At 44.1% G+C, this 15,662-nt stretch overlaps 1 protein-coding gene across 2 annotated transcripts in view; it reads left to right on the top strand.

The window, feature by feature from the left end:
• drosha (drosha ribonuclease III) overlaps positions 1-15,662 on the top strand; it is an 80,353-nt gene that overhangs the window by 33,231 nt on the left and 31,460 nt on the right. For both annotated transcript variants that reach the window (XM_070852875.1, XM_070852874.1), the window contains 3 exons: positions 2,203-2,302; positions 4,519-4,621; positions 10,845-10,915. In XM_070852875.1, coding sequence (XP_070708976.1) covers positions 2,203-2,302; positions 4,519-4,621; positions 10,845-10,915 — 274 coding nt within the window. The remainder of the gene's footprint in view (positions 1-2,202; positions 2,303-4,518; positions 4,622-10,844; positions 10,916-15,662) is intronic.

The raw sequence follows: 15,662 nt of genomic DNA, 5'->3' as shown, positions 1-15,662 counted from the left end.
TCGCGTACATTTGACGGACACAGCGGCTAACCGAAGCCGACTACAACACTATCGGCCATTCTTTTTTCCCCTGCTCCTTTCGCACCCTCTCACTCCATTTCTCGCTCTCCCTCATTGTCCACGTCTATCCGTGTCTGTCACGACCACGCTCCTCTACATACTTTCGACTCATTTCAAGACAGTGATTTACTGGTAATTGGAACTTAGATGTAATCCCCCCCGCCCGTACTCCCTTTTAACTGCCTGAAATTCTCCATGACAACTTGCAATTAGCTGTCTGGAATTGCTGTCTGGAATGCTGAGTGTGTTATTGACTCCCAGGTGTGGACGTCGCTGCCCGGCTCTTACCTAAGCACAGAGCTAATTATATATAGCTATTATTAATGGGCCTCACTACCTGGCAAACTAGTGCCCACCTTCCAACTGTACTTGCACCTTTTCTTCTGCGTGAATATTACAAGAAGCAAATGTATTAAAGGGCTTCCCCTCTTGCCGCCGGGTGTAGCACTCAAATACAAACATAATTTGCAAAAGGCAAGAATAGATTTTTATCTGAGGTCCATTTGCCCAACAGCATAACTTCTACTACCAAAATCGAATTCGTAACGCTTGATGCTAAAACTTCCACAACGGTGAACATTCAGAAGCAGGATTAAACCTTAATAGGGGCTGACACTGGGTTACACAGGACACTGCTTCAGGTCTTAATGCAGCAAGAACAGTGTTACAAAGAAGGTGGTTAGTCCCTGTTTCTCTGGATATCTCTGGGCATGTTTTGCCACTTTCTCTCCTTCTTCCCCCTCTTCCTCTGCTTTCCTTCTTTGATTGTTAGCGTCTGACGAGACATGCTTGGCCTACACTCTGGCCCTCTGAATTATTTATCAGCCTCTTGTCCAGCTAAATGGGTAGCAGCAGATCCAGCCAACTGCCTTGTGCACGTCCAGTGCGCGTCGCCCTTGGAGGCTATCTGTGCCTCTGCTGTCCAGCCAACAGAATATTTTGCACATTTGAATAGCCCCAACACGGGGAGTTAGTGTTGAACAGAGGGGGGTCACAAGATGAGTTTTTTAAAGGGTCAGCAAAATGATGTAAAGAGAAAAAAAAAAAAAGCTCACTCGTAATAGTTGTGGTTCGTCTTCTGAAAATGTAAATATTTCATAATAGAGAGTTATTAAAGTTCAGGTAAGTTTTTAAATGAGTAATAATTGATGAAGATTAAGGCCTGAAAGGCAAACTAGAAAATAACTTTGGAATTACATTAAGAACACAGCATCCCTTGTGATTTTGGATTCTTTTAGCCATAAAGTTTTAGAACCACATGTGAGGAAAGGCACATGATAAATGGATTACAGGTGAGCCTCAGAGTAGCTGGCTGGAAAAGCTGCAGTTTTTCTGTTCACCTAATCACCGTTTGAGGGGTTGATAGTTTACTACAAAATTAAGAATATTTTGGAAGGACATTTTCTTTTTTTAATCAACTTTATCTGAACAGAATGCACCTATTGCTTGTGATTAATTATAAACCCAATGTTTTTTTTGTCTTCGAAGAACGGTATGTAGCCCAGTTAGCCGATCTCTGTGGCTGACTATTTTGCCAGCAAACCAAGTGTCTCTGGTCTAATTATTTTTCATTACGCTAAGTGGATTTTATTAATTCCAAGTGCTTTGTTTTCTCACTAAGATCACAATACCCTGACAAATAGACCTCTTGTGAATTTGGAAACCAGAACGCCACCTGCTTTTCTCCCGTTGCATTGATTAGAAATGACTGAATTAAATGGCCTGCTTTAATTTAAATGAAATCAAATGATACGGTGCGGTTAGGGAGACGCTGGGCCGTAATGAAAATGGAACCTGCTCGCCCGGAACCCAGCTGTGGAACCACTGAAGCGTCTGCGGCCATTTCTGGGTTCCAGCACAGACCTGGAAAGGATGAAATCTCTGGAAAATTAATCAGGTGGTCTTGAAAATTTTGGCAAATATCGGCCGAGGCAGCACGAAACACACATCAGTCATCTGCTTAGAAAACGATGCACCTACTTTTCTTCACGAGACATTCGCGTTTTTGTGAAGAATAACTTTCAGTAGATATTTCCTGTTTCTCAGCCACCGTGTTTTTGGAAGCTCTACAAACCATGAAGTCTAAGAACCAGTGACTTGTTCTGTAATTGATCTAATCAGTTGTCATTTCTCTGTCCACAGTGTGCACCTGTACTACCTTTTTCCCAATTTAGAGGAGGGCGGCCTGGCCACCTACAGAACAGCCATCGTGCAGAACCAGCACTTAGCCATGCTTGCCAAGGTGAGCTCACCTCCTCCAACTCATAAGTCCTCCCTGTGCAGGTCAAGATAGTGAAAGGTTTGCGAACTGACAGGAGAACATGTTTGAGACAGCGTTATTGTTTTCTGTCTTGCCGTTATGACTCTACTCCTTTCTAAGGGGGCACCGGGGAAAAGAGTAATTTTGTCTTTCTGCCATCCTTACCTTTTTTGCCCCCCAAGGTTTGTAATTGGAGTTAAAAGGTTGTTGTTTTGGAGGACTAGACTAGTGCGGCTGGGGTCTCAGTGGGCCCCTAGAGGTCTTCGTGTAACACTCTCCAGTTCCTGTTATCGCAAGGCCCCCTTGCTTCCCTCCTCTCTCTCGCTGGCAGCGTTGTAAAGCCAAGCCTCACTCACTGGCATGTTTGTAAAGAACACAACAATAATCGTCCCGTGATGTGGAGAAAGCAATTAAAAACTTCAATCTTTCATGTTGCTCCCTGCTGAATACAAAGATGCAGCCGCCCGAATCTGCATTAGTGCTGTGTAGCAGTTTGGCTTGTTTCAATTTGCCGCTCGCGGTAAAGTGAGTGTGATACAGTGTTCAACGTTGCCAAGTTGTTTACCAGGCTCCTCTAAAGCCGTCTGCTCAAGAACACTCGCAATTATCTTTCAAAAAATATCTTCAGCAAGCAACGGCACAATCCGCCACTTCACTTGGAAGGCTTAAAAGTCGGAACGGGTTCCCTCTGAGTTGGAGTATTTATGAATTGTGATTTAATTTGTGTGTGCAATCGTGGGGGGTGGGATACCACCAACAGTTATCTGCCATAATTAAATAGCACCCTGACTGTTTTTTGCCGGGTGTTTCGTCTGTGGTGCATTGCCAGCAGAGTCAAGTTGGGCTACTTTTGACTTGGCTCAGGGAAATAGTTAGAGAAAGTTTCACTGACCCACACGTCACAAAACTTATTTACATTAAGTTCATGTCTTATTGTTAGACTGAGCATGTGCACTTCTTTATGCGATGTGCTGCTTTCATTCTCACAGTTTTATAAAATGTACAACCCGACGAGTGCGGCCAGTTCTACTGAAGGGTCAGTGCCTTGCTCAGGAGCAGCTTGGTTGTAGTGGTAGTGGTCATCTAAGTCTCTCCAGCGACCGTCTGCTCACAAGTAAAGTGTGTTTGCTTGACTCAGTTATGGCATAGTCTCATTAGGCTTTACTGGTCCAGGCCAAGTCCTATGACAAGAAAAGCCCCAACATATTAAAAAATGGAGAAACTTTTGGAAAGACAATATGGTCAATAGAGTACTGTATTAATGCCATTGGGAAATTACAGTGGTACAACTGCTAAGTCTCATAAATCACAAAACAAGTGACATAAGGACACTCGAGGAGGTGCTGTAGGAGGAAACAAACCATATATAAACAAACAACTAGAATAAAATAAAGTGTGAGGATAGACCCAAGACTAGGAATTAGGACTACTTTGCTCGGATTTGTTGTAAATATACACTGTGGTAGTAGGAAGTAGATAATACTGTTCCCATGCAATATTGTCTACAGTACCGCAGTGACATGGATTGAGTTTATATAGATTAACAGTGTATAGAGTGACATTGAACTGTGTACAAACACATATAGTACAAACACACGGATGTGATTTGCCACAACGTTGTTATGTAGTAATAATAATACATGTGTAGAAGGTCAGTGGTGGTTTTATATTAATTTCCAGTATAATAAATGAGATATTAGTTCTTTCACTGTCAGTGAAGTGGAGGGTCAGTGGAACTAGTACTTCTGTACGGTCTCATAAAAAGTATTTACCAGTGAAAGAAGTCGCTGCTTTTTCAGATCCGCTGAAGGTCACCACTGCACTATTTCACAATTTATCTTGGGATTATCTCGTTCTCTGCGTGCGCATGCGCCAGTGTAATTGTGCACGTGCGTGTATGCACGTGTATGAACATTTTCCTCCTGTGCCGGGCTTAGTGCATCATGCCACAGCTGGACAACACGCGGGCACATCTGTCAGTGCCATGAAGTAGAACCTTTTCCAGCAAGGGCAGGCAATCTTTTTCATTTCCCCTGAGTTTTTTGGCCCCCTTTTGCCCCTGTTTTCCATGGAGATCCAATGTAAATGTGCAGCACCAAAACATGCCATTACTTTTTCAAGAGCCTATTACTGAGGTGTCTGCGGCGCCACACTGATACGAATGTGTTTTGTTTTTGATGTGAATGTGTCTTTCACAGAAACTGGAGTTAGATCGCTTCATGCTCTACGCTCACGGACCAGATCTGTGCCGGGAGTCGGACTTGCGGCATGCCATGGCCAACTGCTTTGAGGCTCTTATTGGTGAGATACCCATGGGACAAAGATATAGCAGCAGGGATAATGATTGTGCAGGAGAACAAAAAAAGAGGAATGCATTTTGAGTGAACTAAATATGTAAATCTATTCCTAAAAGGATAGATTTACATATACTGAAAACAAATACTGTCTCTGTGCTCATAAACACAACACAAGAATTAGAAGGGGGGTTTTATACTTGAGCGGAGTGCTGCTTTGCTGGACGTTGCAGCAGCACGGAAGCATTTTTATTAGTAATGCTTCTGTGCATAAATGTGTTTAATTCACCTGCTAACTTCATGTGCTTTGAATAAAATGTAATCTTTTAATAGTTTAACTCAGGTTTGTGTGTGTGTGTGTGTTAAGCTGCATAAATAGCAGCATTGGATCTCCCATTAGGCCCTGGAAACATTACACAGCTTTATTGATCTCAGGAGATGTGGTTTGACCTCTGGCTGGACAGGCAATCCCCAGAGCACTGCTCCCCCTTACCCACACCAAACACATACACAAACTTGCTATTCATCTTGCTAGCGGTTCAGTGACAGAGTTTGTGCAGTGATTAGGACCCCATGCTGGAAACCACACACACACACACACACACACACAAAAAATCGGGCTTCCTCTCCATCCAACCCCTTGGGCAGCGCTAAGCTCAGGCTCACTCCTGGAGAGCTGCAGACTCGGCAGCTTTCCTCATCTTATCACCATCTTGATTGAACCAGTTCAGCCATCTCGGCGCTCCCCTGATGATAGATACAGAAAGTGGGTGGCTTTAAAGAGATCTTTCTCGCTTCCCTCCCCCCCCCCCCCCGCACCAAAACAGCAGTGCGCAAAAGAGCGGCGGGAAAAGTGCTGACTTGCACCACGGCCCCCTGTCGCCCCGGGGGCTCCGGCACTTGTTACGGGTTCATTATCGGCAGAGACGCAGTCATAATCTATTCTGTCCCGTGGCTGTCGCCGCCTCATTGCTGCACACATCCGAGCAAGGCAGCAAGGCCACGACACTGGATGCCTCTTTCTTTCCCCCTCTCCCTCTCCCCTCTTCTCTCTCAAATTTCAACTTAATAAAAGTGATGAACAAACGCGGATGCTGTTATAAAGGAACCTGCGAGCTAACTGCTGTCAGAGAGCACCCTGTGGTGATGGGTGGTTTTGGATTACTAACTCAAAAATACAACCCCCCCCCCCGCCGCAGACACACAAGGGGGGGCAAAAGTGCACACATACACACAGATAGATTTGAGGCGTACAAAGTCACTTGCATTGAGAATGCTGTCTGATGTTGCCTCTTTTCTTTCACTGAGACTTTTGTCATCTTTATTTCAGTTTTTTTTTTTTTTTTTAGCTCAAACGCCTCCTTTAAGAGCTTGTCTTTGAGCAGTCTGTCTGTCTCCACCCTCCCCTGTCTCTAACTTACTCTTTATGTCCCTTTGCGCTCCTCCATCTCTCTCTGTTCCCCCCCCCTGTGATGTAGAGTTTGGGTGTTATTAGGTGAAAGATGTGCCACGCGGATGATGAGTCATCCTGTCACTCTGTCATCTCCGTTCCCCCCCCCCCACCTCCCTCCTCCTCACCCTCCAGCCCTCCAACTCTCTCACCAAACAGAGCGCTCTCTCCTTACAAGACAAACTCAGATCTCCCGCACGTGCCGTGGGATGGTACGAGGGGCACACACACGCTGTCATTTCATCCTCACGCAGGCCTTTCCATCTGACAGAGATGTCAAACCACCACTTTCCCAAAAGTAGTAGACACCACATCAACAGACTTGCACTTGCAGACGTGTCGTTGCCTTGTTGTCTTAAGGTACTGTCATTTTTTTATTTATTTATCTATTTTTTTTCCTATTTTAACACGCTTTTTTTTCCCCTAGTACGCACATGCATAGAATTCAAATGGGCTTCTCTGTGAAAGCTGTGATGGAATATGACATACTCATAATATTTCCAATGCCCTGGCAGATAGCTTTAACGGCTTACTATGCATGTTTTCTGACCTTTGTTTTATTTGTTTCTTTGCCATAGTGACCGTTGAACCTGAGCTTTGTTGGAAATGGCAGATAATCTCCTGCTTTGCATGGGCGAAGCTTTCTCTCCGTGGAGCCGAGAATGTGTCTGTCTCCTAACCCTGAGGCAGGGCCATTCTCTTGCTCGAGACAGAGAGAGAAAGAAAGCCAGAGAGCTGGAGAGAGAGAAAGAATGGAGGGAGAACGGTAGAGGAATGGAAGGCAAAGGCATCTGCAATGCAAATGGGTGCCCTGCAACCCTGAATAATTCAAAGTGTTGAATGGAAATCTTGCTTTTCTGATCCCCTGTCATTAACTTCTGCCGGAGTGGGCCATTCTCATTTGGGCTCTTTTGGCCTGCGCACCTCCCATTCTGTATCACCACCCCCCCCCCTTCTCTCTCTCACCCTCTCCGTCTGTACTTTTGCTCTTGCCCACTTTACCTCTTCGTCTTTAGAAACCACTTTCTCCCTCTGCTTATTCATAGAAAATCTGCTCGCCTGTTGCCCTCCCGTTTCCCTCTCAGGTCCTCTTCACTGATAAGCCACGCTGCTTCCTTCCCACTGAACAGTTTGAAAAGAATTGAGAGAAGAAGAAAAGAAGCCCCACTCTGTTTTTATGGCCCTAATTTCCTTGTACAGTTGATCTGTGGATTATACGCTGCCAGCAGCCATGGGGGATACAGATGGTGAACCTTTGTGAGGGCCCTCTCTAAGCTCTTCCTATTAAAAGAACGGAGAGAAAGGATTATCTCTCACTTGCTGAATATCAGATTCATACACAATGCAGCCGGTGTATTCATTGAGGGAGTGCTGCTCCCTTTGTTAATTGCTGCAGTGGTAGCAGTGGTGGAGTTGGTTTCTCGTGCGCCCTCTTTTTTTTTTTTGTTTTTCCACCCCCCCCACCCCAAGCCTTTTTGAAAAGTAAGATGTTTGATGTTGCAATGCACTCAGCCTGCCTTTGTCACTGCAGTGGTGAAAATTCTATTTTCCTGTTTTGGTTTCATTTATTTTTTGCCTTTAATGTGTTGCTTTCTGTGTCCGTCTGCTGCCTCAGCCCCCATTGAGCTGAGAGGGAGCAGCTTAATATATTATTTGATGGATTAGAGCCTGAGCGTTTTTGAATAATTCATTCCAGGTTATTAATGTGACTGTCAGCCGCTGGTGTTTCATATGCCCCTGACTCTGGGTTTTTATTGGTCACTGAAAGCCCACAGACATTGGAATTCTATTCCTAAACATAACACTGTACAGTCGGCATGGCTGTCTGAATTAGACTTGTGACAGATGTGGAGATTCATTAGCGGCTCTTCTTCCCTGGCCATGACTGATATTCTCTGCACAGTACTGGATGAAAACTTTGTTAGAGTTTGTGTTCTCTCTGACCTGTATCAATTTTGCACTGTGAAGTTTGTAATTTATCAGTTTACGCCTGGGCTCCATTAGGCTGTAGTTCCAATTCAAAGTTAGGAAAATATCTAGATTCCTTATTGGTCAGTGTCAAACAACTCCAGTGCACAGTAAAAACCAATGTCCCCACTGTGTCAGCAGTGATTCTTCATCTGCATATTCCAGCCAGGTTTAACTCACTCGTCGGCCTCCTTTATTTTGTGCTGGCTTCCCTCACAGGGTTGACAACTCAGTGATCTGAATGTGCCGGAGCTCTGAGACTACAGAGTGGATTGGCCAGGGCATGATGTTACTGCAAGATGAGCTGCAGAGAGATGCTAGCATGTAATTGCCATTTGAGTTTGCTGGGTGTCTTTGTGGGCTGTGTGTATTCAGCACATCAGCTGCAACTTTGCAGACTGATGGGGTGGACTGCAAAGCACAGATCTCTGTTTAATGATTGCGGCAAGTTGTGCGATTGATTGGATTGCTTTGGGGCACACTTTTTGCACAGATAGCCGCCTTGTCAAGTGTGTTCTCGCTAGAATTAACTGCATAGCTTGGCTTCTTCATCCACAGGCCCTTTGATTGACACCAAAGGTGTTGCTTTGAGATTTTTAATACTTTTATAAATCTCTTGAGGCTCTCCTGGTTTCTCCTTCCCTCCCTGCTTACCTCCCACCTTCTCGTTCCTCTTGGAAGAAGTTTTGAAAATCTAGTAAGAAGCAAAAACTTTGTTGTTAAACGACTTTGAGGCCTCCATTTGGGGAACTTCCCAAATCTGCTGTGTCATCAAAACATGAAGAAAACTGCCTCCTGGACCCCCCCTAGCCGCAGTGATCACTCACATGAATGAAATATGAGTGATAGTTGAAAGATTCAAAACTTGGTCCTTGGAGGGAGTTCTCACCCTCCCACAGCTGGTCTCCAGAGGAAACATCTGCTACGTAGCAGCGTCTAGAACTGAGGTCCACATTATGGTAAAACCACAAATCTGAGTGCTGATGCTTAGTGGAAAACATCCTGTGAAGAACCGCTCCCCTCTCTAGAGCCTGCTGCGGTCAGGCTCACTGAGACGCTCACCCTGCCATGTCAAGATCACAGAGGCCGTGCTTGCTGATACACATCTGCAAGGCGTTTTGCGGGATACTTTGTGTTTGTGTGCAAGTTTAGATTTATGATATGGATTTATAGGCATATTGTAATGTTTAGAAACCTTGCAGCAAATGTCTTTGTTGTCTAAAATCCACAATGACTGGTGCCTTCCAAATCCAAAAGCCACCTTCATTATTTTACCACTCAACTAGATTTCTATATTAGTAAAGAAATGAAAGAGAGCCTGTTACTTGCCAAAGTGGCTGCTAGGGTGAGACAAACTTGTCAGGCTTAATCAAATTTTACGAGCATTTGGGCAATGGCTGGCAGTAATTTCCCACTCTGTTTACAAGTAAAGAGCATGCAAGGCAGATAGAGTGGGTGTACATTTGTTTGTCTTTGTGCTAGGTGGTTTGTTTGTATTTTTTTATGGTTTCGGTTATGTAGGCTGCATCTTCACTCTGTGTGTGTGTGTGTGTAAATGGCCTGTTAGCCATCTGAAAGCAGTTTCCCTCCCCAGATGATGAATCCTTCATATGTTTTTGATGTCGTCCATGAAAGCAGTTTGCGCATTTAGACTTGCAACCGCATCGCGCCCCATTTCCACTGGCTCATTTATGCACATAATAAAAACCGCTGCACGATTGTATACCCAATTTGCCAGGTGGTTATTGCTTTCTAAATTGAATGAGCTACCCTAAGTGTGATGGTTCGAAGTTGTACGCAGCTTAAAGGCACCATGATAGTTCCACTGATCTTAGTAGAAACAGAAGAAAAGCAAAACAACAAAACACACAATAGGAGAGATGACTTGTGTGAGGGAGCTGACTATTGCAACTGAATAAGCAGGAGATGCTGCATCTCATTGCGACAGAGAGAAATTTGGGATACTTGTCTTGGTCTTTATCCGCTGTGACAGCAGCTGTCCGCAATTTGGGACCAATCCACCATCGAGTTTCTTTCTTTGTCACCTGTCTTTTGTGTGTGTGTGTGTGTTGGTGTATGCACATGTTCTATAAAACATGTTTTTTTAACTCCCACAATTCAAGTGAGATTGCTGGTATTCTGTTTGTTGTGTGGACTTCTGTGCCGAGAAGTCATGACAGTGTGTAGGCGATGGACAAAGAGGACATAATACTTTGGTTCACAGTGTCCCTGAATGGGTTTGAGCTTGAAGTTTGTATATGTAGGCTGATGTGTGTTAGTCAGGCCTATTCAAATCAAAGCATGTGACACGGGCTCAGCCTGCCACTCTGGATACAAGTTTGATGTTTATATGACCTTGTCCAGTTCCATTTCTGTTTGATGATGCAACCACTCTCCTCTCCTCCTCCTTCACTTGCGCTCTGACATGAGGGAGGTGGATCTGCACGGGAACCCCGAGGTCATTTCACCGCCAAAAAGCAATAAAAATGCACTCCTACTTTTAATAAAGCAATTATAACTCATTGCCGAGTTCAATTAATTTTAAGTTTTCCATTAGGAGAGGAGTCTGAAATTGCCTCAGAATTGCTGATTTTTTTTTTTTTTTTCACACCAGCAATGCACTGGTGGAATGTCAAGCTTTTCAAAGTTATTTCAGATTTGTATGGGTGGAAGTTGGGCACTGGTTTACCATTTCACATGTTGTGGAAAGTATCCTGCACAACTTTCTGCAAATGCACACACTTTGCACACAGTTCCTGATTAAACTGTATTTTACTGATTTACTGATGGTTTTTTATTTTTTATTTTTCAGGTGCTGTGTATTTGGAAGGAGGCTTGGAGGAGGCCCGGCAGCTCTTTGGTAGACTGCTTTTCAACGGTGGGGTAAGTGACGAAATTCATTACTCACCTGTAATTTGGTTTGTGCCCCTCGCTCATGTAGTTTAACGTACAGGATGTGTGTTTGACTGCTGTGTGTGCCTTTTTTTGTGGACGCTAATGTGTATGTCCACATCAGTCATGGGGATGAGCAGCGGATATGCCAGACAAGATTTTCCAGTTACAATCTGTGGAAGACATAACTGCAATGTTTTCACCAATCTGCTCTCTTATATTCGTTCAAATCCACACATAGCATGATATTGAGGACTTGCCAGCCTCAGAATCTGAGATCTCACTTGATCTTGTGTGTACGCTGGTTTGCACAAAGATAAAACAATAAGATAGAGAGCAAAGAAAATCTGGCTGAAGCCATAGCTTGGTTTGCAAAATGAACTGGAGGTGTGGAACATTGTGTTTTGCCAGACTTGAGCAGGACACCTGCTTTTGTTTCGAGTGTGTGTGTGTGATCAGCAGGCATGAATAATTGATGAATGAGTCTGTATTTGCATTTATCTTGGCAAGAAATGTTATGAATCAATTAAACGACTTGCAGCATGTCTAGTATGTAGCAGCAGGCTCAGTTCTAATTGGCTATTGAGAGTGTTTGTCTAAGATTCAGTTGGCGACACCCACACACTACAGGCTACATGGCACTCCATCAAACATGTTGGATCAAAATCGGTAGTCTTTGAGGGACCAGATCAGAGGCTGCAGGAGTAAATCTTTGAAAACCTCACACAACAAAACAACTGGGGAAGATTATCACCAATTGGTTACCTCTCCCTCAAACAATTTGCTGAAAGCAATAAAGAAAGAAAAGTGAGTGAGTTGAGTTGACTGAAATACTGTTTTACACAAACTTTTTCTTTTACATGATTTTCTTAAGTTCAGCAATTTTTTTTCACTTCATTTGACAAAACATTTGGCCCTGATTTGCATCCATGGTTGGCCACATTTACCATGAGGCTTTTCTACAGTGTGGCCGGCCATTGTGTTTGAGCTGAAATGTCCTTGCGTGTGTTGTAGTCAGCTTCTGGCCATGAAAGTTGACAAAAGTTGGTGAGTTGTAATGGTTTGGAGGTCTTTATTTGTATAAGATATTCCCTTGTTAAGACCTCTTGAGCTGCTAAGCAGCTGTGGAACTACTTTGTGAAACTACAAAATTTCTAATATTCATATTAGAAAGAACAGTGCAGAGTCTGTAGAAGCAGGCAGAGGATGGAGACCACTGCTACCAAGAAGATCAACTTCACTCACACAGCCACACGTATAGGCAAAAGAAACATACGCACACAAACATGTAAGGGAAAACAGAAGAAAGAAGCAGCGTTGAGCACAGCGATGTCCCGTGACTACAAAAGGTCCTTATGTTGTGAGTGTCATTGATGGTTGTTTCATCACTGAGAGAGACGCCAGATAAGAGGAACGATAGGCGTGCTTAAGATACATTTGCAGATGGAAACGGACCCCGAGAAGACACGGTTTGAATTCTGGTAAATCTGAAATGGTTTTAATTGGTTTCTGATCATAATGAGGATAATAATAACGACAATAAATGATAATAGTAGTAACAATAGCAGTGATAATGATGAGTATGGGCTTTTAAGCTCAAAGATGGAGACCAAATGAGGGATATGTGATCGATATTCTTTGAAATGTCTCTTCAGCAAGTTGAATATGCTGGAGATGAGTGAGCTTTGCAGCTTCTGCAACAAAACTGTGAATTAGACTTTTCCAAACAAGAGTACCAAAAGCATAAATAACTCAATCTATAAAAGATAAAGCACATGATTTACACGCTGTTGAAGTTTAAAGATAACCACTTCCTAATGTCAACCAGGTAATTCACAGGATGTAAACATTACACAAAGAATCACTGTTTTTGTCAATGGAGTCTGGGGGCTTTAAATGAAGCGCTAAATTGGCTGTTACTGGTCTGTGTCTGTAGAGATCCTCTCTGTAATGTTGTCTAACACTGTGAATAACAACCTGAGCCTCTCAGCGGCAAAATCAAGCGCTCTTAGTGGACATACTTTGACAGGCACGATTACCCCAAAGGATTACATTGCAGCAATTGGACCCTGTTTGCTGTCGACTGAGGTGATGCACTGGACAAATTCCCAAACTTTTTTTTTTTACCTATCAGTCATTTCAAACCCTAAATATGGAAAAATGAGGTTTGGGTGCATGTGACTGAGATTTCCTGGAGACGCTATGCAAGCCAAAGTTGAGTGATTTTCAACTTTGGTTGAAGGTTTTTAGACATGCAGACCGGGAATTGAAATAGTATGGCTTGTCACCCCCCTGCTGAATCCTCCTGATGGCTGCTCTGTCATACAAAGCTGAGAGGAGACAGATGGACACAGACCAGAAAGCCAAACACCAGCCGGGGGGGTGTGATGTGTGTGTGGGGGCGGGGAGTTGTGGGTCAAACCAGAGAGATGGACGGACAGAGAGAGAGAGAGAGAGAGAGAGAGAGAGACGGATACATTTCTGTGGTCTGCAGCACCAATTGAATCCTTCTGTATTTCTAGCTTAACACTTCAGAACGGGTGTTCACACAGCAAATTTCGAAACTAATGAGATGCTGTGGAAACTTAAGGACTCATTTGTCTCCATCACACCCTGGATGGGCTTCCGCTACTATTTGTCAGCATGGTGTTCCATTCACACATGGGTGATCAGCCCCGCACCGTCCTTTACCCTCCTTTTCCGTCTGTAACAACAGGATGCTGTCTGGTGCCTTCTCTTTTGCTTCCTCTTGTTTTCTCCATCTTAACTTTCCATTCTTTCCTCTCTCGAACGCCCCAGGATGTCATTACCCCCGCAGATGTTTTGCTCCAGTCGTCATATGACAAGTCAACACAAAAGTAACTCCGGAGGTGGAATGCAGAATTGACTACCTAAAACAAAGAACGCATGTAATTTCCACCTCAAGACCAAGCTGCACAAACAGTGGCCCCAGTTTTTTTTTTTTTTTGTCTTCCTCTCACACTCTCTCTGTTATTCCCTAATTGGCATGGCATTCATGGCTGGAGCGCAACAGTTATTTCCATCCACTTGTTTTTCTCTCAGTACATCACCTTTGCTGGCACCGGTTCCCAAACAACAGGGCTCTTGCAGAGGATGGAATCTAGCTTCATTGCACACAGAAGCCCAGAGGAAACAATAGATGCTAATTTGCTAATGACATTACTGTGGAGGTTATTAAAGCGTCAGCAGAGAGGCAGGAAGCATCTTCTTCAGGGGGTGCAGCTCGATTGCTCCCAACCTGGACTCAACAGCAGTGCAGTGTTTCTGGGAAAAGATGCCACTGAGCTGTCCCAAGGGAAGTGCCTCTGTTGAGTAGTGATCACCATAATGATGATCTCACCAGTTGCCCACTGGCGAGTCTGTTGGCTTTTATTAACACCACACAAGCATTCGCACGCAAACAACAACAAAGGTTGCTGTGACAACTGAGACACTGACAACTGGCACTGTGATGGTCGGCTTTGGTAGCGTGGCAGCGCAGCCTTCCTCCTACCTCCCTCACTTTTGGGTGCCGCGCCAAAAAGGGTTTTAGGGTAGTTTGCTCTCAACTGACTCAAGCAGAGAGAGCATGAACCATCTCAATCTTTCAACCCTTTCTCCCCATTTTGATCTTCACAACAGTGCTGGCATGTGTTCTGAATAGATTTTTTTTTTCTTTACAAAAAGTAAATCAGGTTTTAACTGTGTTAGATGATCATGATATCTCTGGTATTTTGATGGTCTCTTGGTACACCAGTAGAGTGTGCTAGGCTTACATGCTCATACGTGTTAAAGGCTGGCTGACGACTCCCTCCATACTGAGACCACCTCTCTGGCTTGCAGCAGCTGTAACCCCTGTCTCTGTTGTGTGGATCCAATCTAGTTCTTCATGAACACAGATTATTCATTTGTGGTCCTTTTTAAAAAAAAAATAAACAAACATCCACCGAAAATTAATGATTCTGTTTTCTAAATACCCTATACACTCCACTTCTCTTTTCACTCAGCCGCTCTCTTCCCTTCCAACACCCCTGTGTCTCTTTCTCTTCTCTGTTGATATCTGTGCAGTGTGAATGTGTTGCTCTGTGACAACTACAGCTAACATTTTCCAGTGTTTGAATGAGAGCCCATATGCCCTCTCGACAGCGTCCTTGGTTTGGAAATAGCTTGGAGAATGAATGCATGCGGAGTTTCACAGGCCGTTTTCCATTCACACACACGTGGCAGCCCACTCTCACAGCCATTGTAAAAGTTGTGCTCTTCACCTCAACCATAAATTGCCAAAGAGTCGACATTGGTTTTCCCATATTTGGAAAAATCACCTTGACCATTCACTGACAGAAGCCTCCCATTTGGACTTAGGGCCGCTTTTATGTTTATATTGATCAGCGACACTATCTCTTATTGATTTCTCTGCTGCACTACTACGTTTGATGGATTGATTGGCAGCCTTTAGCGAGAGACCAATTTGTCAAGGAGCATTGGACCTTGTCAGAGAAGAGCACCATTATGTCCCAATCATGGATAGCCTACAATCCCAGGGGTGTGTGGGGGTAGAGAGTGTGTCTGTGTGGGTAGAGGCTGTAGTGGTGGTGCCTATTCACGGTTGGCTTGTGAGCCCTCAGTATGTGCAAGACCGAGCCTGCGTCGCGACTCCCCCGTGGGTTACAGCAGCTCTGATTGAAGCCCACCTCAAAATGGAGATCATAGGCAGTTTCGCCAAGTTGCTTTTCATTTT

This window comes from Pempheris klunzingeri, chromosome 21 (genome assembly GCF_042242105.1).
Source record: "Pempheris klunzingeri isolate RE-2024b chromosome 21, fPemKlu1.hap1, whole genome shotgun sequence".
In the NCBI taxonomy this organism is placed as follows: Eukaryota; Metazoa; Chordata; class Actinopteri; order Acropomatiformes; family Pempheridae; genus Pempheris; species Pempheris klunzingeri.
The sequence above is the reverse complement of the archived record's forward strand: the minus strand, read 5'-3'. Positions and strand labels throughout refer to the sequence as shown.